The 18,096-nt window shown below is 42.3% G+C and overlaps 1 protein-coding gene across 1 annotated transcript; it reads right to left on the bottom strand.

Moving 5' to 3' along the window:
• Nucleotides 1-1,826: 1,826 nt before the first annotated feature.
• LOC109896462 (alpha-2 adrenergic receptor-like) lies at nt 1,827-4,225 on the bottom strand. Its single transcript, XM_020490725.2, has one exon. It carries the CDS (start codon nt 3,943-3,945, stop codon nt 2,644-2,646), a length of 1,302 nt encoding a protein of 433 aa, XP_020346314.1. The 5' UTR covers nt 3,946-4,225; the 3' UTR covers nt 1,827-2,643.
• Between the last annotated feature and the right edge of the window lie 13,871 nt (nt 4,226-18,096).

Genomic DNA, 18,096 nt, shown 5'->3' with positions numbered 1-18,096 from the left:
CTTGATTTGATTTCTTTCTAGAGAAATGGCACATTGAGCTCACAAAAAAACTGAACGTCATGGAATTCAAGTAATTGAACCTATGTCTTCGGTCAATTAGTTGTTTAACAATCGCTCAGCACTAGTATTTGACAGAGTGAGATAAAATGACAAAGCAAGTTTTGTAAGACATTTGGGATCAATCATGAACTGAACTTTGTGGATAATGTTGTTTGTATTCCCTTTTAACAGTCCTCTGTGTCATATGGGCTGCGTGTTGCCTAGTAGCTTCCCTCATGTTTGTATGGGGAAACCCTATCCTTTACACAGGAAGTCAATGGGGGTAATGTGTCCAATGCAGTCAATGCTAAACTGATCTCAATTGAAAATCATAAAACATACAAATTCAATTAGTTAGATTTAGTTAGGTTAAAAGGTTAACATAATTCATTTAGAAAGCCTACATCAATATCATATACAGTATATGTAATCTGTTTTTTGTTTTTTTACTGGTGAATAAAACAAACCAACCTCTGTCTACATGTCTACATTTACTGACACCATAACAGCAGTTTAAGTGATGCTCCAGAATGTTTGTATCATTTCAGCTAGTAGTTTTGAAAGTGGTGCTCATGAGCCAAAATGGGTCCCTCTTTTCTGTGTACTACGTCATCCAATTGTGTATGATTCGTTATATCCTTAAGATCCTGAACTGCATTTGAACAAACACAAAAGACCATTACAAAGAGCTGTTACATTGGCACCCCAAACACAGCAGCGGTTTAAAGTGGAGGAAAGATTCAGTTCCACCTTGCTGATGCCCACAGGGCAGTGGGGAATATTGGATTATCTCCTCTCAGCCAACCTGTTGTGCTAAAAGGTCACCAACACCCTGGTATTGACATGGCCAATCTGTGTCAGGGGGACGAGAACTTTGGTTGACCCCATTACTGCAGCTTCTATCATTTTCACAGTTAACTTCAGAAAATGTTGCCATTACATTACACTAGGGATCTATGAGGCTACTTAGTAAAACAAACAGGCTACGTCCCAATACTCTTGAATACTTCCTTGTTTCATTCCCTTTGTGAATGGACACTAATCTGAATGTTATGGATTGGTGAGGGAAAAATGGGCTGCATACCAATTCTTCACACTTCTCCCAAAGTTTGCACCTGCACACTCCTTCTACTGGATTGTAGATCCATGACTGGGAGTGTGCAAGTGCACACTTTGGGAGGTGGGAGGAGCATCGGTAAGCAGCCATGGTGAGAACACCCCCAAGCCAGTCAATGGGATGGGTGGGATATGAGACATGATATCAATAGTGTGATAATAGAGTCTTGATTAGGATTGCCAAAAAGGAATTGTTTTTACCCTAAATAATGATTTAGGCAGCTAATTACAGATTTTTTTTTTTCAGGAAGCTGTTGCAGCGACATTTTAACCATCTCCCTTTAGCATTCCCTAATTATATTTGACCTGCATTTTAAATTGTTTGACAGTGCAAGCGAATGTCTATGAATAGAAAGGATTACGTAAATGCATTGTTGTCCTGGAGCTGTTCTGTTAACATGTTTATAGTGTCTAAACATAAAAAGCTTATTTGTATACCATCTGAGGGACAAATGGGTTGCCAGACATCTTAGAGAGTGCACGTTAGACAGTGATTGATGCTGGCAGAGCACACTATCTCAGAATCCCTTGCATAAGACAACACTTGGCAACCCCAATATCTCTCAATCACTCAAGCATGTCAAAACACATGTGCATCATTGTCAGAGTGCTCCAGTGTGTATATACATATGACAGAAGTCCAACATCACAATAGAGCTCAGATAAGATTTCTTCAGCGTTTATTTTGCATGATAGCCCACTACTTTAAGCATAAGAAAAAGCACCACTTGCAAAACAAAATGTGAAATATGCAAAATAATTGAACAGAAACAGTCCACAAGAGAGGTACTTCAAATAAATACTTTATGTTTTATTCTTAGGTATATATTCATCAGCATCCAGGGTGAAAAATACAGATCTTTCTTACGATTATAAATAAAAGGAACAACCGTAGCCCACGTTTTAAAAACATATACTCAGCCCTCAACACCTCAACCATTTGTCTGTAATCCCTAGGGTCCACTTGGAAATCATTACCCATGACAAGTCAACATAGTGGATTAGACTGCTGATGCGCCCGGCTAGTACCCCTGTGTTTTCGCATTAGCATGATTAGCCTGGAAATTGTGTTACTTTGGTTGTATAGGACTCAGGAGTACCAGATATCTAATGTGACATTGAGTTAAAGCCTTGCGATACACTTCAGAACATCTTGTTCTGGGAACCACTATGCACACACTGAACGTGAATGGAAAATATGCAGGCCAGTAACATAAATATGTTGGGTAATGAGAGCACAAGAGTTGCCTGTGAGGGAATATGAAGGCGTAGTTCAGAATGATGCTCTCTCAATTGAGTTACAGCATGACAATGTGTATGACCACTGTAAGTACAGTGTGCACGTTGCATTGTTCATATGGTTGAATACAAAAAAGTCTTCTTTCATATGAATATTCCATGGTAGATTTCATATGTCCATATTGAGATTGTCATGGTCATCTCAGGGCATATTTAGTCCTGGCTTGTCCCTCCCATTATCACATATATCTAGAAGGATTTTTTCCACGACTTGCAAAGGATTTTCTGAAAGGCGCGTCGGAAATCCTGGTTGAAGATGGTGTAGATGGCGGGGTTGAGTGAGCTGTTGCAGTAACCAATCCAGAAGAAGAATTTAAAGAGGGGATCGGGGATCTTACAGGGGTCCCCGCACACTCCGTGCAGGCAGTAGCTGAAGAAGAATGGGAACCAGCACACCACAAATACCCCCATGACTACAGCCAGCACAAAGGTGAACCTCTTCTCCCTGGCCTGGGAGACCTTTTTCATGGACACAGAGCTCCTCCTCCTCTTCCTCCTGGAGGCGAACAGGTCCATGGATTTGTTGCTGGCTCTAGAGATCCGGCTGGAGTGTTTGGAGATGGCACTGTTCTTCCGGCTGGCCCGCTTGACCCTCTTATGGTTCAGGTCCTGAGGTTTGGTGTGACCTTTGTCCTCTGAGGAGGAGCTCTCCTCCAGGTCCCCCTCATCATGAACCTCTGTGGTCATCATGCTGGGCGTGGGTGGGCACTGGCAGTGCCCGGTCTCTCTGTCCCCGTTGATTTTGCACAAGGCAGCTTTGCTTAGCCCATTCTCAGTCATTGTATGTTCACCTGGACCGTGTTTTTTCTCCGACATGCCCCTGGTCCTGGTCTTGGCCACTTGGTATATTCTAATATACACTAATATCATGATTAGGCAAGGCGCAAAGAATGACGCAATGCTAGAGGAGAGGATGTACCAAGTGTCATTGTTCAGCTCACACCCTGGGTACTGAGAGTTATCATTGTTTTTGTCTATTGATATTAACGGAGGAGAAGATATCATGGCAGATATAAGCCATACAATGACGATAATACACTTCACTCGTTTAGGAGTCCGTTTGAGATTATATTCAACAGCTTGCGTAACGGACCAGTAGCGGTCCAAACTGATTGCGCACAGATGGACGATGGACGAAGTGCAAAATAAGACATCTAAAGCGAGGTAAATTCCACACCAAACTCTGCCGAAATACCAGTAGCCCATAAGTTCGTTTGCCAGAGAAAATGGCATCACCAAAGTGGCAACCAGAATGTCTGCGGTGGCTAACGAAACCAAAAACAGATTCTGGGGAGCTTTCATTGCCCGGCTTGTTAACACCGCAATTACAACCAGAACGTTCCCGACCACTGTAAACAAAATAAGAAAACTTACAAGTGCTGCAAGACTCGCTATTGTAGCCGAAGAATATGGACTTTCTGATGAGGAATTTAAGTTGACAACGGGGAACGTGTCAACTCCGCTTGAGTTAAACGAATCCATCCCGTCCATGTATTTTTATTCCAGAATGGTTGGTTCAGGGAAAGACATTCACTTTATGCATGTCGAGTCCATTCATTGCCAAAATGAAAATGAGCACAATGTTGACGGAATGCATGTCTAGTGGATTAGACGGCAAATCATTACCCAATATATATCTGGTTAATTGACTAAACGATCATGCCACCTTGCCTTGTACATGCATACTGTTATAGCATGACAGGCAATCCTTCTATATCGGCTGCTGCTGGCTCTCTCTCAGCGCTCGTGCTGAGCTCTACATCAGAAAGCTGTCTCAGTCAGCGCTCATGTGTTGCTCACATACAACTAACTGATTTCTGCCCCGCCCCCGACAGAGTGCATTATTTTCTGGAATCTCATTGAATTACAGTATGCGATGCTTTTATTTATTTTATTTGTTATATCAGTTCAATAGGCTATTTTGTGAATGACGACTATAGTGAAATACGCTGTCTGTCATTAGGCTTTGATCATATGATGTGTTGATGACACACGTTGAATGTCAACCACGCTGGATACACTGGATTTTTTTAAAAATATGTAATTATTAAATTAGGGAGAAAAGTACATTTGCGAACACACGAATATTTCAGAGATGTGAGATGCGCCCTGAATGTCAATGTGATTTAGGCACACCTTTATTCCAACACGCTGGAGGTCAGTATTGCTGCATCTACTAATGTAATCTCCTGCAAACAATAATGAGTCTTAAGGACATCCTTGGGACCTCACGAAATGTTCGCTTGAAGTCATCAGGACGTTGTGTCAAATCAAATCAAATGTTATTGGTCACATACACATATTTAGCAGATGTTATTGCGGGTGTAGCGAAATGTTGGTGTTCTTAGCGCCAACAATGCAGTAATATCTAACAATTCACAACACTACACACAAATCTAAAGTAAGTATTAGGACGAGCCATGTCGGAGTGGCATTGACTGAAATACAGTAGAATGAAATGCAGCATATACATATGAGATTAGTAACGCTGTATGTAAACATACTGCTTTACTCATGGTGTCATGGTCCACTGGAGGTTTAGTCTAGTTCCCGGGTTTCACCTGTAGGACTATTCCTACCCTTTACACTTCAAAGTAAATCTCAGCTCTGTTAAAAATACACAGAAGAAAAATGATTATATATCTTGTAGTGATTCAGGAGTAACATTAAAACAGAATAATATGCCTCACCTACATTAGACAACTATACTGAAAACCCAAACTCAAATTGCTGAAATAAGTCAATGAAATCAATGAGAGAATAGTCAGATTAACTCATAACTAAAATAGCAGCGCAGATGGCACTCTTTTGCTAAATGCAGAGATGCATTATAGATAATGAATGTGTAGGGGACTTAATAAATTCTACAGAACTTGTGGTGCCGCAGAATGATCAGCATACCCCAGATCCAGAGATTGTGAATTCAAATCCCAGGAAGGGTCATAATGAAAAGTCAGTAATCATCATGTCAAATGGATGAAAGATTTTGACACTATTTCAGCTGAACAGTGTACCACTTACTTTAAAACCTCCATACCATTTAATTACTTTACTTATAATGGTTTGGGACACATGGAAACCTCAAGTGACTAAAACCTTCACGGGACCATGACACAACGTCCCAAGGAAGTTTTCAGTCAATTCGCGTATGGCTGAATCTCACCGGAGAAATCATCAGAGCAAGGGCAACAGGGCCCCTCTGTCTCAGTAAGTGTAGACCACATATCTGATACTGTCTTGACCAAAAAACATGTTGCCGCCGTATAGCCGCCGTATAATTAGATTGATTGACGCCAGCAAGAATTTGGCCTCCTTTGATAAATAAATAATAATATTTAGCCAATCTGCATTGAGCTGAGCTGTGGGTTGTCCTGGTGCAGCAAAACACCCCCCAAACGAGACCAGGTTGGATTTGGCTGCATACCAATCAAATAATTTCCTTAGACAAACATGATTTTCTGTTTCTGGTCAGCTTGTGCTGTTGTCCTGCAGTAGCTAGCTTGCTAAATTGGCCCTTTCCTAAACCATTGATGGAGATGGGGATTTGTACTTAATTATCTGTACAGGGCAATGATTATGACGGCGAGTCTGATCTAACCATAAATTAACATGTTGTGCCACTGGCCTGAGACGATTGAAGTTCAATATGTTGCCTAGTAGGTTCAGGTTAACTAGCTAGCTAATTTAGCTGGTTCATTGTTTCCCATGTAAGGAACCTAGGCTAGTAGGAAGCATTTTAGCTAAAAACTAAAAGTGTACTGTATGACAGAACCTTAGACCGTTTTGCCAACATGAAAGAGAGGAGGATGGCTTTGGCGTTCAACTAGTCTACAAGAAGGGTGACTCAGTATTTTTTGTTTCACGCACCCAAGCTAGCTTCTTTTTTTTACCATGCACCGATACTGTTTTGTAGTCGACTTGAGTTGCAACAGATTTCCACAACAATGTTCACATGTTGCCACCAACCTTATTATAAGACAAAATGAAACATTTGTTCACAAAAAATATTGTTCTCACATATTAGTGTTATTTAATTCTGTAAATTATTAAGAATGAGTGGTTTTGGGTGGGTTTGGGTGGGTTTACCCTTTAAGGGACCTAATGGGAACATCACTGAATACCCTCAAGACGCCCTGTTAGCGGGTTCCTTGCTTGACAGGATGTGAAAATGTTTATTGTCACTTAAAATATTTATTGTACCGGACTATCATCACTCATTACCATATACATTTTTTATCTACGGCATTACAATACTGAAACAAAAGAAAACATACCAGGGATAAAGATTAAATCAAAAGCACTTGGTTTACTTTGATTCCTACCTTTAGGAAGCTCCTGTGTTTGTGTGTGTGTGCGCGCAAGAGAGATAGAGAGAGAGAAACAGAGAGAAACAGAGCGAGAGAGAAACAGAGAAAAAGAGAGAAAGAGAAAAAGGGAGAAAAACAGAGAGAAACAGAGAGAGAGAGTTGGGGCTTGGGCTTGTCAAATTGTCAGAACCACAGAAAGACTAAATGAGAAAGTGTTCATTTGCATACCAAATGAAGCCCAATAAGAGCATTTTGATGGCAGATTGAGGAAGGTGGAATTTTGTGAGCCCTTTGGGTGTTTTGAGTTGAGCTCATCAGCTGAGCAGAGGGAGACAGCAGACAGACACACATTATAACAGAAGAGTGTTTCCAACTAATGGCAGGAATAAACATTTTTATCCCTTTCCCTCTCCACACACACACACACACACACACACACACACACACACACACACACACACACACACACACACACACACACACACACACACACACACACACACACACACACACACACACACACACACACACACACACGTCTTACTATACTTGTGAGTGATTTTTAGGGAGCAACAATTGATTCCCATTCAAAATCATATTAACCCTCAACCTAACACTAGCACTAACACTTACCCTAACCCTAACCCTAACTTTAACCCCTAACCTTAACCCGAACCCTAACCCCTAACCTTAATTCTAACCCTAAACCTAACCCCTCAGCCTAAAATAGGACTCCCGATTTCCGATTCTTGTGAGGACTTCTGTTACTGGTAATGGAGCAATACAACAGTTATTTGCCTTAACTGCCATAGCACAGTGATGACAGCTTTGAAAGTACAGTGCATCAGCCTGTTGTGATGATGAGAATGACCTGGTTGTTCCACAAGGTCTTGGTGTCAGCCTGCGTGTTCCTCAGTTCAGCTGAGGGCTCAGCTTTGAAACGCGTGCTGACGTTTGGATGTCATGTTGTCCACAGTCAACTTCGATGTGCTGCTGTCAGGTACCTGTCAACACGGGTATAGGTCAGCATATTGTTACTGTGTTCCAGGTGCTGTCTTGAAATTGCTACAGCATAAGAGCACTATCATGAAACCTACTTGATCTTAATAACCATGGTATAACACCTGTTATCATATGCATGTTATAATCTGTTATAATGCTTCAGACATCTAAAACAATAACATTCATAATTATCACTTTGAATTATGGCATTAACACAACTGATTATATGGACTGAACCCAGTTCTGATGTGTGATGTGTCGACAAAAGAGGACTGCATGAGCTCACTAAGACGAGTCTGCCTGATGTTGCAACAAACTAGCGGAGTCAGACCATCCTGATATCGTGAATTTACAGTGCCATACAAATATATTGACACCCTTGCACTTTTCTGAAATAGTTTCCTAATTTCTTCTAAAGTTATTATTATTATTATCATTTTATTTAAATTTTTGTCGCCACACCTTCCTGTTGGATTTTTAACATTGCAGAGCCGATTGGAAGCAGGTTCCTGATGATGATGATGCTACTGTCTTGAGGTTTGAGGAAGAGGAAGGACTCCTAAGAATTCTTTATTTCTACGTGTTAGAAAGATATGCTTGTTCTACGGTACAGTGTAATTGTGATAGACTGCATCCAATTTGTTGAGTAGAGTGTTGGAGGCTATTTTGTAAATGACATCGCCAAAGTCGAGGATCGGCAGGATGGTCAGTTTTACGAGGGTATGTTTGGCAGCATGAGTGAAGGATGCTTTGTGAGACAGATGGTTGAAATGAAAGTAGGGTGGTTGTTTGGGGTGGATGGGTGGACGTATACCGCAAAAGGTTACGAGCTCGAATCTCATCAGGGTCAACTTTAGCATTTTAGCAACTTTTCAACTACTTACTACTTTCTAGCTACTTTGCAACTACTTAGCATGTTAGTTAACCCTTCTTCTAACCCTAACCTTAACCCTTTAACCTTACTCCTAAACTTAACCCTAACCTTAACCCTAACCCCTAATCCTAACCCTTAGTCTAGCTAACGTTAGTCAGCTAGCTAACATTAGCCACCTAGCCATCTAGCTAGAATTCGTAAAATATTATAACATTTTCAAATTCGTAACTTATAGTACGTTTTTCAAATTAGTATCATATCGTACGTTTTGCAAATTCGTTACATATAATTTCAATTGTATTTCGTAACATATCAAATGAAATGGGTATTGGACATCCACAAAAGAATACATACCATACAAAATGTAACATATCATACTAAATGGAGTGATTCGGATTTACCTACAGAGTAATACGAAATACTCTGAGACCAGGTTAGTTCCAAAGGCCCGGACCATAACGACTGAACGCAGCCACACTAGATGTTTTAAAACAAATGTTTTAAAACGTTGCATCCTGCTGAACATGCCCCGAGAACAACAGAGTGGAGAATAGTCAGGATATTATAGGAAGAACAGGGACGGCGCGTCGGCCGAAAGACCAAACTATGTGGAAAAGTTACAAGACATATTTCATGAACCAAAATAATATTATGGAAATATTCATGTACATTTTGTTATAGAGCGGGTGATTGGCATCTTGAAGGGGAGGTTCCATATTCTTGATGGGCCACTTCCTCTTCCGTTTGTGAATACAAAATGGAAAACATGGAGGAGGCCACAATTGGTAAAATTGTACATGTGTGTGCAGCTTTGATAAACATGTCAGCAAGTGTGGTGTTCAACAAGAACAGGTTGGGGGATGGGTAGTGTCCAGACTCCTAATTCAAGAGCTCAATTGAAAGTAAAATCTGAACTTTAAAAGAAAAAGACTATACCTGGTCAATCTACTCAATTAAGAAAATCAGCTGTTATGGTTAGCTCATTAGATAAATTAATTTGTGTTGATATGATTGACTTAATATACACTACCGGTCAAAGGTTTAAGAACACCTACTCAGGGGTTTTTCTTTATTTGTACTATTTTCTACATTGTAGAATAATAGTGAAGACATCAAGACTATGAAATAACACATATGGAATCATGTAGTAACCAAAAAAGTGTTAAACAAATCAAAATATATTTTATATTTGAGATTCTTCAAATAGCCACCTTTGCCTTGATGACAGTTTTGCACACTCTTGGCATTCTCTCAACCAGCTTCATGAGGTAGTCACCTGGAATGCATTTCAATTAACAGGTGTGCCTTCTTAAAAGTTCATTTGTGGAATTTCTTTCCTTCTTAATGCGAAACAACAGTCCATCATTACTTTAAGACATGAAGGTCAGTCAATACGGAAACTTTCAAGAACTTTTAAAGTTTCTTCAAGCGCAGTCGCATTAAACCATCAAGCTCTATGACGAAACTGGCTCTCATTAGGACTGCCACAGGAATGGAAGACCCAGAGTTACCTCTGCTGCAGAGGATAAGTTCAACAGAGTTACCAGCCTCAGACATTGCAGCCCAAATAAATGCTTCACAGAGTTCAAGTAACAGACACATCTCAACATCAACTGTTCAGAGGAGTCTGTGTGAATCAGGCCTTCATGGTCAAATTGCTGCAAAGAAACAACTACTAAAGGACACCAATAAGAAGAAGAAATAAACTTGCTTCCGGTGGAAATGTGTCATTTAGTCTGGAGTCCAAATTGGAGATTTTTGGTTTCAACCGCATGTCTTTGTGAGACGCGGTGTGGGTGAACGGATGTATTTGCGACTGCACTTGAAGTAAACATTAAAAGTTCTTGAAATGTCTTAAAGTAATGATGGACTGTCATTTCTCTTTGCTTATTTGAGCTGTTCTTGACATAATATGGACTTGGTCTTTTACCAAACAGGGCTATCTTCTGTATACCACTCCTATCTTGTCAAAACACAACTGATTGGCTCAAACAGGTTAATAAGGGATGAAATTCTTTCAGCTGTCACAAAGTGCTGTACAGAAACCCAGCCTAAAACCCCAAACAGCAAGCAATGCAGGTGTAGAAGCACGGTGGCTAGGAAAAACTCCCTAGAAAGGCCGGAACCTAGGAAGAAACCTAGAGAGGAACCAGGCTATGATGGGTGGCCAGTCCTCTTCTGGCTGTGCTGGTTGGAGATTATAACAGAACATGGCCAATATGTTCAAATGTTCATAGATGACTAGAAGGGTCTGATAATAATGTTCACAGTGGTTGTAGAGGGTGCAACAGGTCAGCACCTCAGGAGTAGATGTCAGATAGCTTTTCATAGCCAATCATTCAGAGTATCTTTACTGCACCTGCTCTCTGTAGAGAGTTTAAAACAGCAGGTCTGGGACAAGGTAGCACGTTCGGTGAACAGGCAATGGTTCCATAGCCGCAGGCAGAACAATTGAAACTGGAGCAGCAGCACCTGGACAGGTGCCAACCCGGACAGGAAGATCACGTCAGTGATTCAACCCACTCAAGTGATGCACCCCTCCCAGGGACGGCATGTAAGAGGACCAGTAAGCCAGTGACTCAGCCCTTGTTTAGGGTTAGAGGCAGAGAATCCCAGTGGAGAGAGGGGAACCGGCCAGGCAGAGACAGCAAGGGCAGTTCGTTGCTCCAGTGCCTTTCCGTTCCCCTTCCCTCCTGGGCCAGACTACACTCAATCATAGGACCTACTGAAAAGATGAGTCTTCAATGGACTTAAAGGTCGAGACCGAGTCTCTGTCTCTCACATAGACAGGCAGACCATTCCATAGAAATTGAGCTCTTTAGGCAAAAGCCCTGCCTCCAGCTGTTTGCTTAGAAATTCGAGGGACAGTAAGGTGCCTGCGTCTTGTGACCGTAGCGTACTTGTAGGTATGTATGGCAGGACCAAATCGGAAAGATAGGCAGGAGCAAGCCCATGTAATGCTTTGTAGGTTAGCAGTAAAACCTTGAAATCAGCCCTAGCCTTAACAGGAAGCCAGTGTAGAGAGGCTAGCACTGGAGTAATATGACCAAATTTTTGGGTTCTAGTCAGGATTCTAGTAGCAGTGTTTAGCACTAACTGAAGTTTATTTAGTGCTTTATCCGGGTAGCCGGAAAGTAGAGCATTGCAGTAACCTAATCTAGAAGTGACAAAAGCATGGATACATTTTTGGACAGAAAGTTTTAGATTTTTGCAATATTATGTAGATGGATAAAAGCTGTCCATGAAACAGTCTTGATATGTTTGTCAAAAAAGAGATCAGGGTCCAGAGTAATGCCGAGGTCCTTCACAGTTTTTTTTAGATGACTGTACAACCATCAAGATTAATTGTCAGATTCAACAGAAGATCTCTTTGTTTCTTGGGACCTAGAACTAGCATCTCTGTTTTGTCCAAGTTTAAAAGTAGAAAAGTTGCCGCCATCCACTTCCTTATGTCTGAAACACAGGCTTCCAGGGAGGGCACTTTTGGAGCTTCACCGTGTTTCATCAAAATGTACCGCTGTGTGTCGTACGCATAGCAATGAATGTTAACGTTATGTTTCTGAATGACATCACCTAGAGGTAAAATATATAGTGAAAACAATAGTGGTCCTAAAACGGAGCCTTGAGGAACACTGAAATTTACAGTTGATTTGTCAGAGGACAAACCATCTACAGAGTCAAACTGATATCTTTCCGACTGGTAAGATCTGAACCAGGCCAGAACTTGTCAGTGTAGACCAATTTGGATTTCCAATCTCTCCAAAAGAATGTGGTAATCGATGGTATCAAAAATAGCACTAAGGTCTAGGAGCATGAGGACAGATGCAGAGTCTCGGTCTGATGCCATTAAAAGGTATGTATAGAGGTGTTGGCGTGTGTGCGTGAGCATGCATGTTTTGGCCTTTTTGAATTTGTGTGTCTCGCACTCCAGGACTATCCTACTCTGCCTTGTTAGCGTCTGCAACATCAGAAAGAGTCTCTTAACAACAAGGAACTTTGGTCCCAAATGAGGACCCAGCCGAGATGAGATCAACATCCGACGAGCTTCTCCTTCACGTCTCTATGGATTAAAATGACAATTTACCACCTTCACAAGTGCAGTCTCAGTGCTATGATGGGGTCTAAAACCAGACTGAAGTGTTTTGTATACATTGTTTGTCTTCAGGAAGGCAGGAAGTTGCTGCGCAACATTTTTCCCCGCCCACATTTGAGAGGAATGGGAGATTCGATATAGGCCGATTTTTTATATTTTCTGGGTCAAGGTTTGGCATTTCAAGAGAGGCTTTATTACTGCCACTTGTAGTGAATTTGGTACACATCCGGTGGATAGGGTGGATAGGTGGATTCATTTCAACATATGAGAGCCAAGCACAGGAAGCAGCTCTTTCAGTAGTTTAGTTGGAATAGGGTCCAGTATGCAACTTGAAGGTTTAGAGGACATAACTATTTTCATCAATGTGTCAAGAGATATAGTATTAAAAAACTGTAGTGTCTCTCTTGATCCTAGGTCCTGGCAGTGTTGTGCAGATTCAGGACAACTGAGCTTTGGAAAAATATGCATATTTAAAGAGGAGTCCGTAATTTGATCATAATGTTCATAATCATAATCTTTTCGTCAAAGAAGTTCATGAATTTATCACTGCTGAAGTGAAAGCCATCCTCTCTTGGGGAATGTTGCTTTTTAGTTCGCTTTGCAACAGTATCAAAAATGTATTTTGGATTGTTCTAATTTTCCTCAATTAAGTTGGAAAAATAGGATGACCGAGCAGCGGTGAGGGCTCTTCGATACTGCACTGTACTCTCTTTCCAAGCTAGTCGGAAGACTTCCAGTTTGGTGTAGCTCCATTTCCGTTTCAATTTTCTGGAAGCTTGTTTCAGGGCTCAAGTATTTTCTGTACACCAGGGAGCTAGTTTCTTATGACAAATGTTTTTTGTTTTTAGGGGTGTGATTACATCTAGGGTATTACGCAAGGTTAAATTGAGTTCCTCACTTAGGTGGTTACCTGATATTTGTCCTCTGACATCCTTGGGTAGGTGGAGGGAGTCTGGAAGGAATCTTTGGGTTGTCTGAGAATTTATAGCACGACTTTTGATGACCCTTGGTTGGGGTCTGAGCAGATTAGTTGTTGCGATTGCAAATGTAATAAAATGGTGGTCCGATAGTCCAGGATTATGAGGAAAAACATTAAGATCCACAACATTTATTCCACAGGACAAAACAAGGTCCAGAGTAGGACTGCCGAATTCAGGAAACTCAGTGAGGAACGCTGTATACGGCCCAGGAGACCTGTACTGTAAACAGTAGCTATAAAAAGTGTAGGCTGCATAGATTTCATGACTAGAAGTTCAAAAGACGAAAACACACTTGTTTTTTTGTGTAAATTGAAATTTGCTATCGTAAATGTTAGCAACACCTTTGCCTTTGCAGGTTGCGCGGGGGATATGGTCACTAGTGTAACCAGGAGGAGAGGCCTCATTTAACACAGTAAATTCATCAGGCTTAAGCCATGTTTCAGTCAGGCCAATCACATCAAGATTATGATCAGTGATTAGTTAATTGACTAGAACTGCCTTAGTAGTGAGGGATCTAACATTAAGTAGCCCTATTTTGAGATGTGAGATATTACAATCTCTTTCAATAATGACAGGAATGGAGAAGGTCTTCATTCCAGTGAGATTGCTAAGGCGAACACCGCCATGTTTAGTTTTGCCCAACCTAGATCGAGGCACAGACAAGATCTCAATGTGGATATCTGACCTGACTACACTGACTGTGCTAATGGCAGACTCCACTAAGCTGGCAGGCTAACAGCCTGCTGCCTGGCCTGCACCCGATCTCATTGTGGAGCTACGGGAGTTAAATCAAATCAAATCAAATCAAATTTATTTATATAGCCCTTCGTACATCAGCTGATATCTCAAAGTGCTGTACAGAAACCCAGCCTAAAACCCCAAACAGCAAGCAATGCAGGTGGAGAAGCACGGTGGCTAGGAAAAACTCCCTAGAAAGGCCAATACCTAGGAAGAAACCTAGAGAGGAACCAGGCTATGTGGGGTGGCCAGTCCTCTTCTGGCTGTGCCGGGTGGAGATTATAACAGAACATGGTCAAGATGTTCAATGTTCATAAATGACCAGCATGGTCGAATAATAATAAGGCAGAACAGTTGAAACTAGAGCAGCAGCACAGTCAGGTGGAAGTTGAAACTGGAGCAGCAGCATGTCAGGTAGACTGGGGACAGCAAGGAGTCATCATGTCAGGTAGTCCTGGGGCATGGTCCTAGGGCTCAGGTCAGTTGAAACTGGAACAGCAGCATGGCCAGGTGGACTGGGGACAGCAAGGAGTCATCATGTCAGGTAGTCCTGGGGCATGGTCCTAGGGCTCAGGTCCTCCGAGAGAGAGAAAGAAAGAGAGAAGGAGAGAATTAGAGAACGCACACTTAGATTCACACAGGACACCGAATAGGACAGGAGAAGTACTCCAGATATAACAAACTGACCCCAGCCCCCCGACACATAAACTACTGCAGCATAAATACTGGAGGCTGAGACAGGAGGGGTCAGGAGACACTGTGGCCCCATCCGAGGACACCCCCGGACAGGGCCAAACAGGAAGGATATAACCCCACCCACTTTGCCAAAGCACAGCCCCCACACCACTAGAGGGATATCTTCAACCACCAACTTACCATCCTGAGACAAGGCTGAGTATAGCCCACAAAGATCTCCGCCACGGCACAACCCAAGGGGGGGGGGGGGCGCCAACCCAGACAGGATGACCACAACAGTGAATCAACCCACTCAGGTGACGCACCCCCTCCAGGGACGGAATGAGAGAGCCCCAGCAAGCCAGTGACTCAGCCCCTGTAATAGGGTTAGAGGCAGAGAATCCCAGTGGAAAGAGGGGAACCGGCCAGGCAGAGACAGCAAGGGCGGTTCGTTGCTCCAGAGCCTTTCCGTTCACCTTCCCACTCCTGGGCCAGACTACACTCAATCATATGACCCACCGAAGAGATAAGTCTTCAGTAAAGACTTAAAGGTTGAGACCGAGTTTGCGTCTCTGACATGGGTAGGCAGACCGTTCCATAAAAATGGAGCTCTATAGGAGAAAGCCCTGCCTCCAGCTGTTTGCTTAGAAATTCTAGGGACAATTAGGAGGCCTGCGTCTTGTGACCGTAGCGTACGTGTAGGTATGTACGGCAGGACCAAATCAGAGAGATAGGTAGGAGCAAGCCCATGTAATGCTTTGTAGGTTAGCAGTAAAACCTTGAAATCAGCCCTTGCTTTAGTTAGAGCCCTGTCTATGTTTGTAAATAAGATGAGAGCACCCCTCCAGCTAGGATGGAGTCCGTCACTCCTCAGCAGGCCAGGCTTGGTCCTGTTTGTGGGTGAGTCCCAGAAAGATGGCCAATTATCTAAAAATGCTATCTTTTGGGATGGGCAGAAAACTGTTTTCAACCATCGATTGAGTTGTGAGACTGCTATAGAGCTCATCACTCCCCCTAACTGGGAGGGGCCCAGAGACAATTACTTGATGCCGACATATCTTTCTAGCTGATTTACACGCTAAAGCTATGTTGCACTTGGTGACCTCTGACTGTTTCATCCTAACATCGTTGGTGCCGACGTGGATAACAATATCCCTATACTCTCTACACTCGCCAGTTTTAGCCTTAGCCAGCACCATCTTCAGATTAGCCTTAACGTTGGTAGCCCTGCCCCCTGGTAAACAGTGTATGATCGCTAATACTACGGGTAATTGAGTCGGCAATGACTAGGGTTTTCAATTTGACAGAGCTAATGGTGGGAGGCTTCGACATCTCAGACCCCGTAACGGGAAGAGGAAAGACCAGAGAAGGCTTGTTCTCTGACTCCAACCCGTTGCTTAATGGGGAGAACCGGTTGAATGTTTCTGTCGACTAAATGAGCGACACCGGTTGAGCATTCCTACAGCATTTCCTTCCAGAAGCCATGAGAAAATTGTCCGGCTCGGGGACTGTGCGAGGGGATTTATACTACTATCTGTACTTATTGGATGCACAGATGCAGCTTCATCCTTTCCTAAACTTAAATTACACTTGCCTAATGATTGCGTCTGAAGCTGGGCTTGCAGCATGGCTATCCTCACCATAAGGCGATCGTTCTCCTGTATATTATTAGTAGAGCGACTGCAATTACAAGACATAATGTTAATGTTACCACTTAGATTCGGCTGGTGGAGGTCCTGAGGTCCTTGAATGAAAAAGTCAAGCGGGGAAAAATATAAATATAAAACGGTAATTAAAAAGTAAAATCCGTAAAGTTGGCAGGTAGCAAAGTAAGGTTAACAACAAACTGCACAGCTGCACGTAAACAAGTCTATAAGTTGTGACCGGAAATGGTGGCGTCAAGGTGAGTTACCAGGTGGCGTCAACACTGAAACAGGAACAAATTAATGGAAAATAATTTCCCAGTATTTAGCGCCATCCATCATTCCTTAAATTCTGACCAGTGTCCCAGTCCCTGCCGATGGGATGATGTTCTCGGGGTGTTGAGAGGTGTTGGATTTGCACCAGACATAGCGTTTTTCTTGATGTCCATATAACTCAACCCTGATCTGTACTGCTCCACAACTTTGTCCCTGACCTGTTTGGAGAGCTCCTTGGTCTTCATGGTGCCGCTTGCTTGGTGGTGCCCCTTGCTTAGTGGTGTTGCATATTCTGGGGCCTTGCAGAACAGGTGTATATATACTGAGATCATGTGACACTTAGATTGCACACAGGTGGACTTTATTTAACTAATTTTGTGACTTCTGAAGGTAATTTGTTGCTCCAGATCTTATTTAGGGGCTTCATAGCAAAGGGGGTGAATACATATGCATGCACCACTTTTCAGTTTTCTATTTTTTTTTCATTTCACTTCACCATTTTGGAATATTTTGTGTATGTCCACTACATGAGATCCAAATAAAAATCAATTCAAATTACAGGTTGTAATGCAATAAAATAGGAAAAACGCCAAGGGGGATGAATACTTTTGCAAGGCACTGTAAATTGTATGAGGGACATTCCAGCTTCAAGTGGTTTCAGATTTCACATCCTATGTAACACAGTCTCAGAAAATATACTACTGTAAATATACTCCTTAGGACACAGTCCAGGGGACTTTACATCTAAGAGGTTTTAACATGGAACAGACAGATGCAGTGGTCTACCCCAGGGTGTGTGTGTGTGTGTGTGTGTGTGTGTGTGTGTGTGTGTGTGTGTGTGTGTGTGTGTGTGTGTGTGTGTGTGTGTGTGTGTGTGTGTGTAGAGTGGGGATCACTCTGGGTTGGAGGATAAAGACCGTTTGTCAGCATGGGTCATTTGTGCCACGTGAATGCTCTAGGGCCATGGTGTATTTTTTTAACCACAGGGGTTCCCCCCATTAAGATAGACAGGGTATTTGCTTCAGTGTCTTTACAAGTTGCCTGAATCATTTCT

This window comes from Oncorhynchus kisutch, linkage group LG9 (genome assembly GCF_002021735.2).
Source record: "Oncorhynchus kisutch isolate 150728-3 linkage group LG9, Okis_V2, whole genome shotgun sequence".
NCBI lineage: Eukaryota > Metazoa > Chordata > Actinopteri > Salmoniformes > Salmonidae > Oncorhynchus > Oncorhynchus kisutch.
The sequence above is the reverse complement of the archived record's forward strand: the minus strand, read 5'-3'. Positions and strand labels throughout refer to the sequence as shown.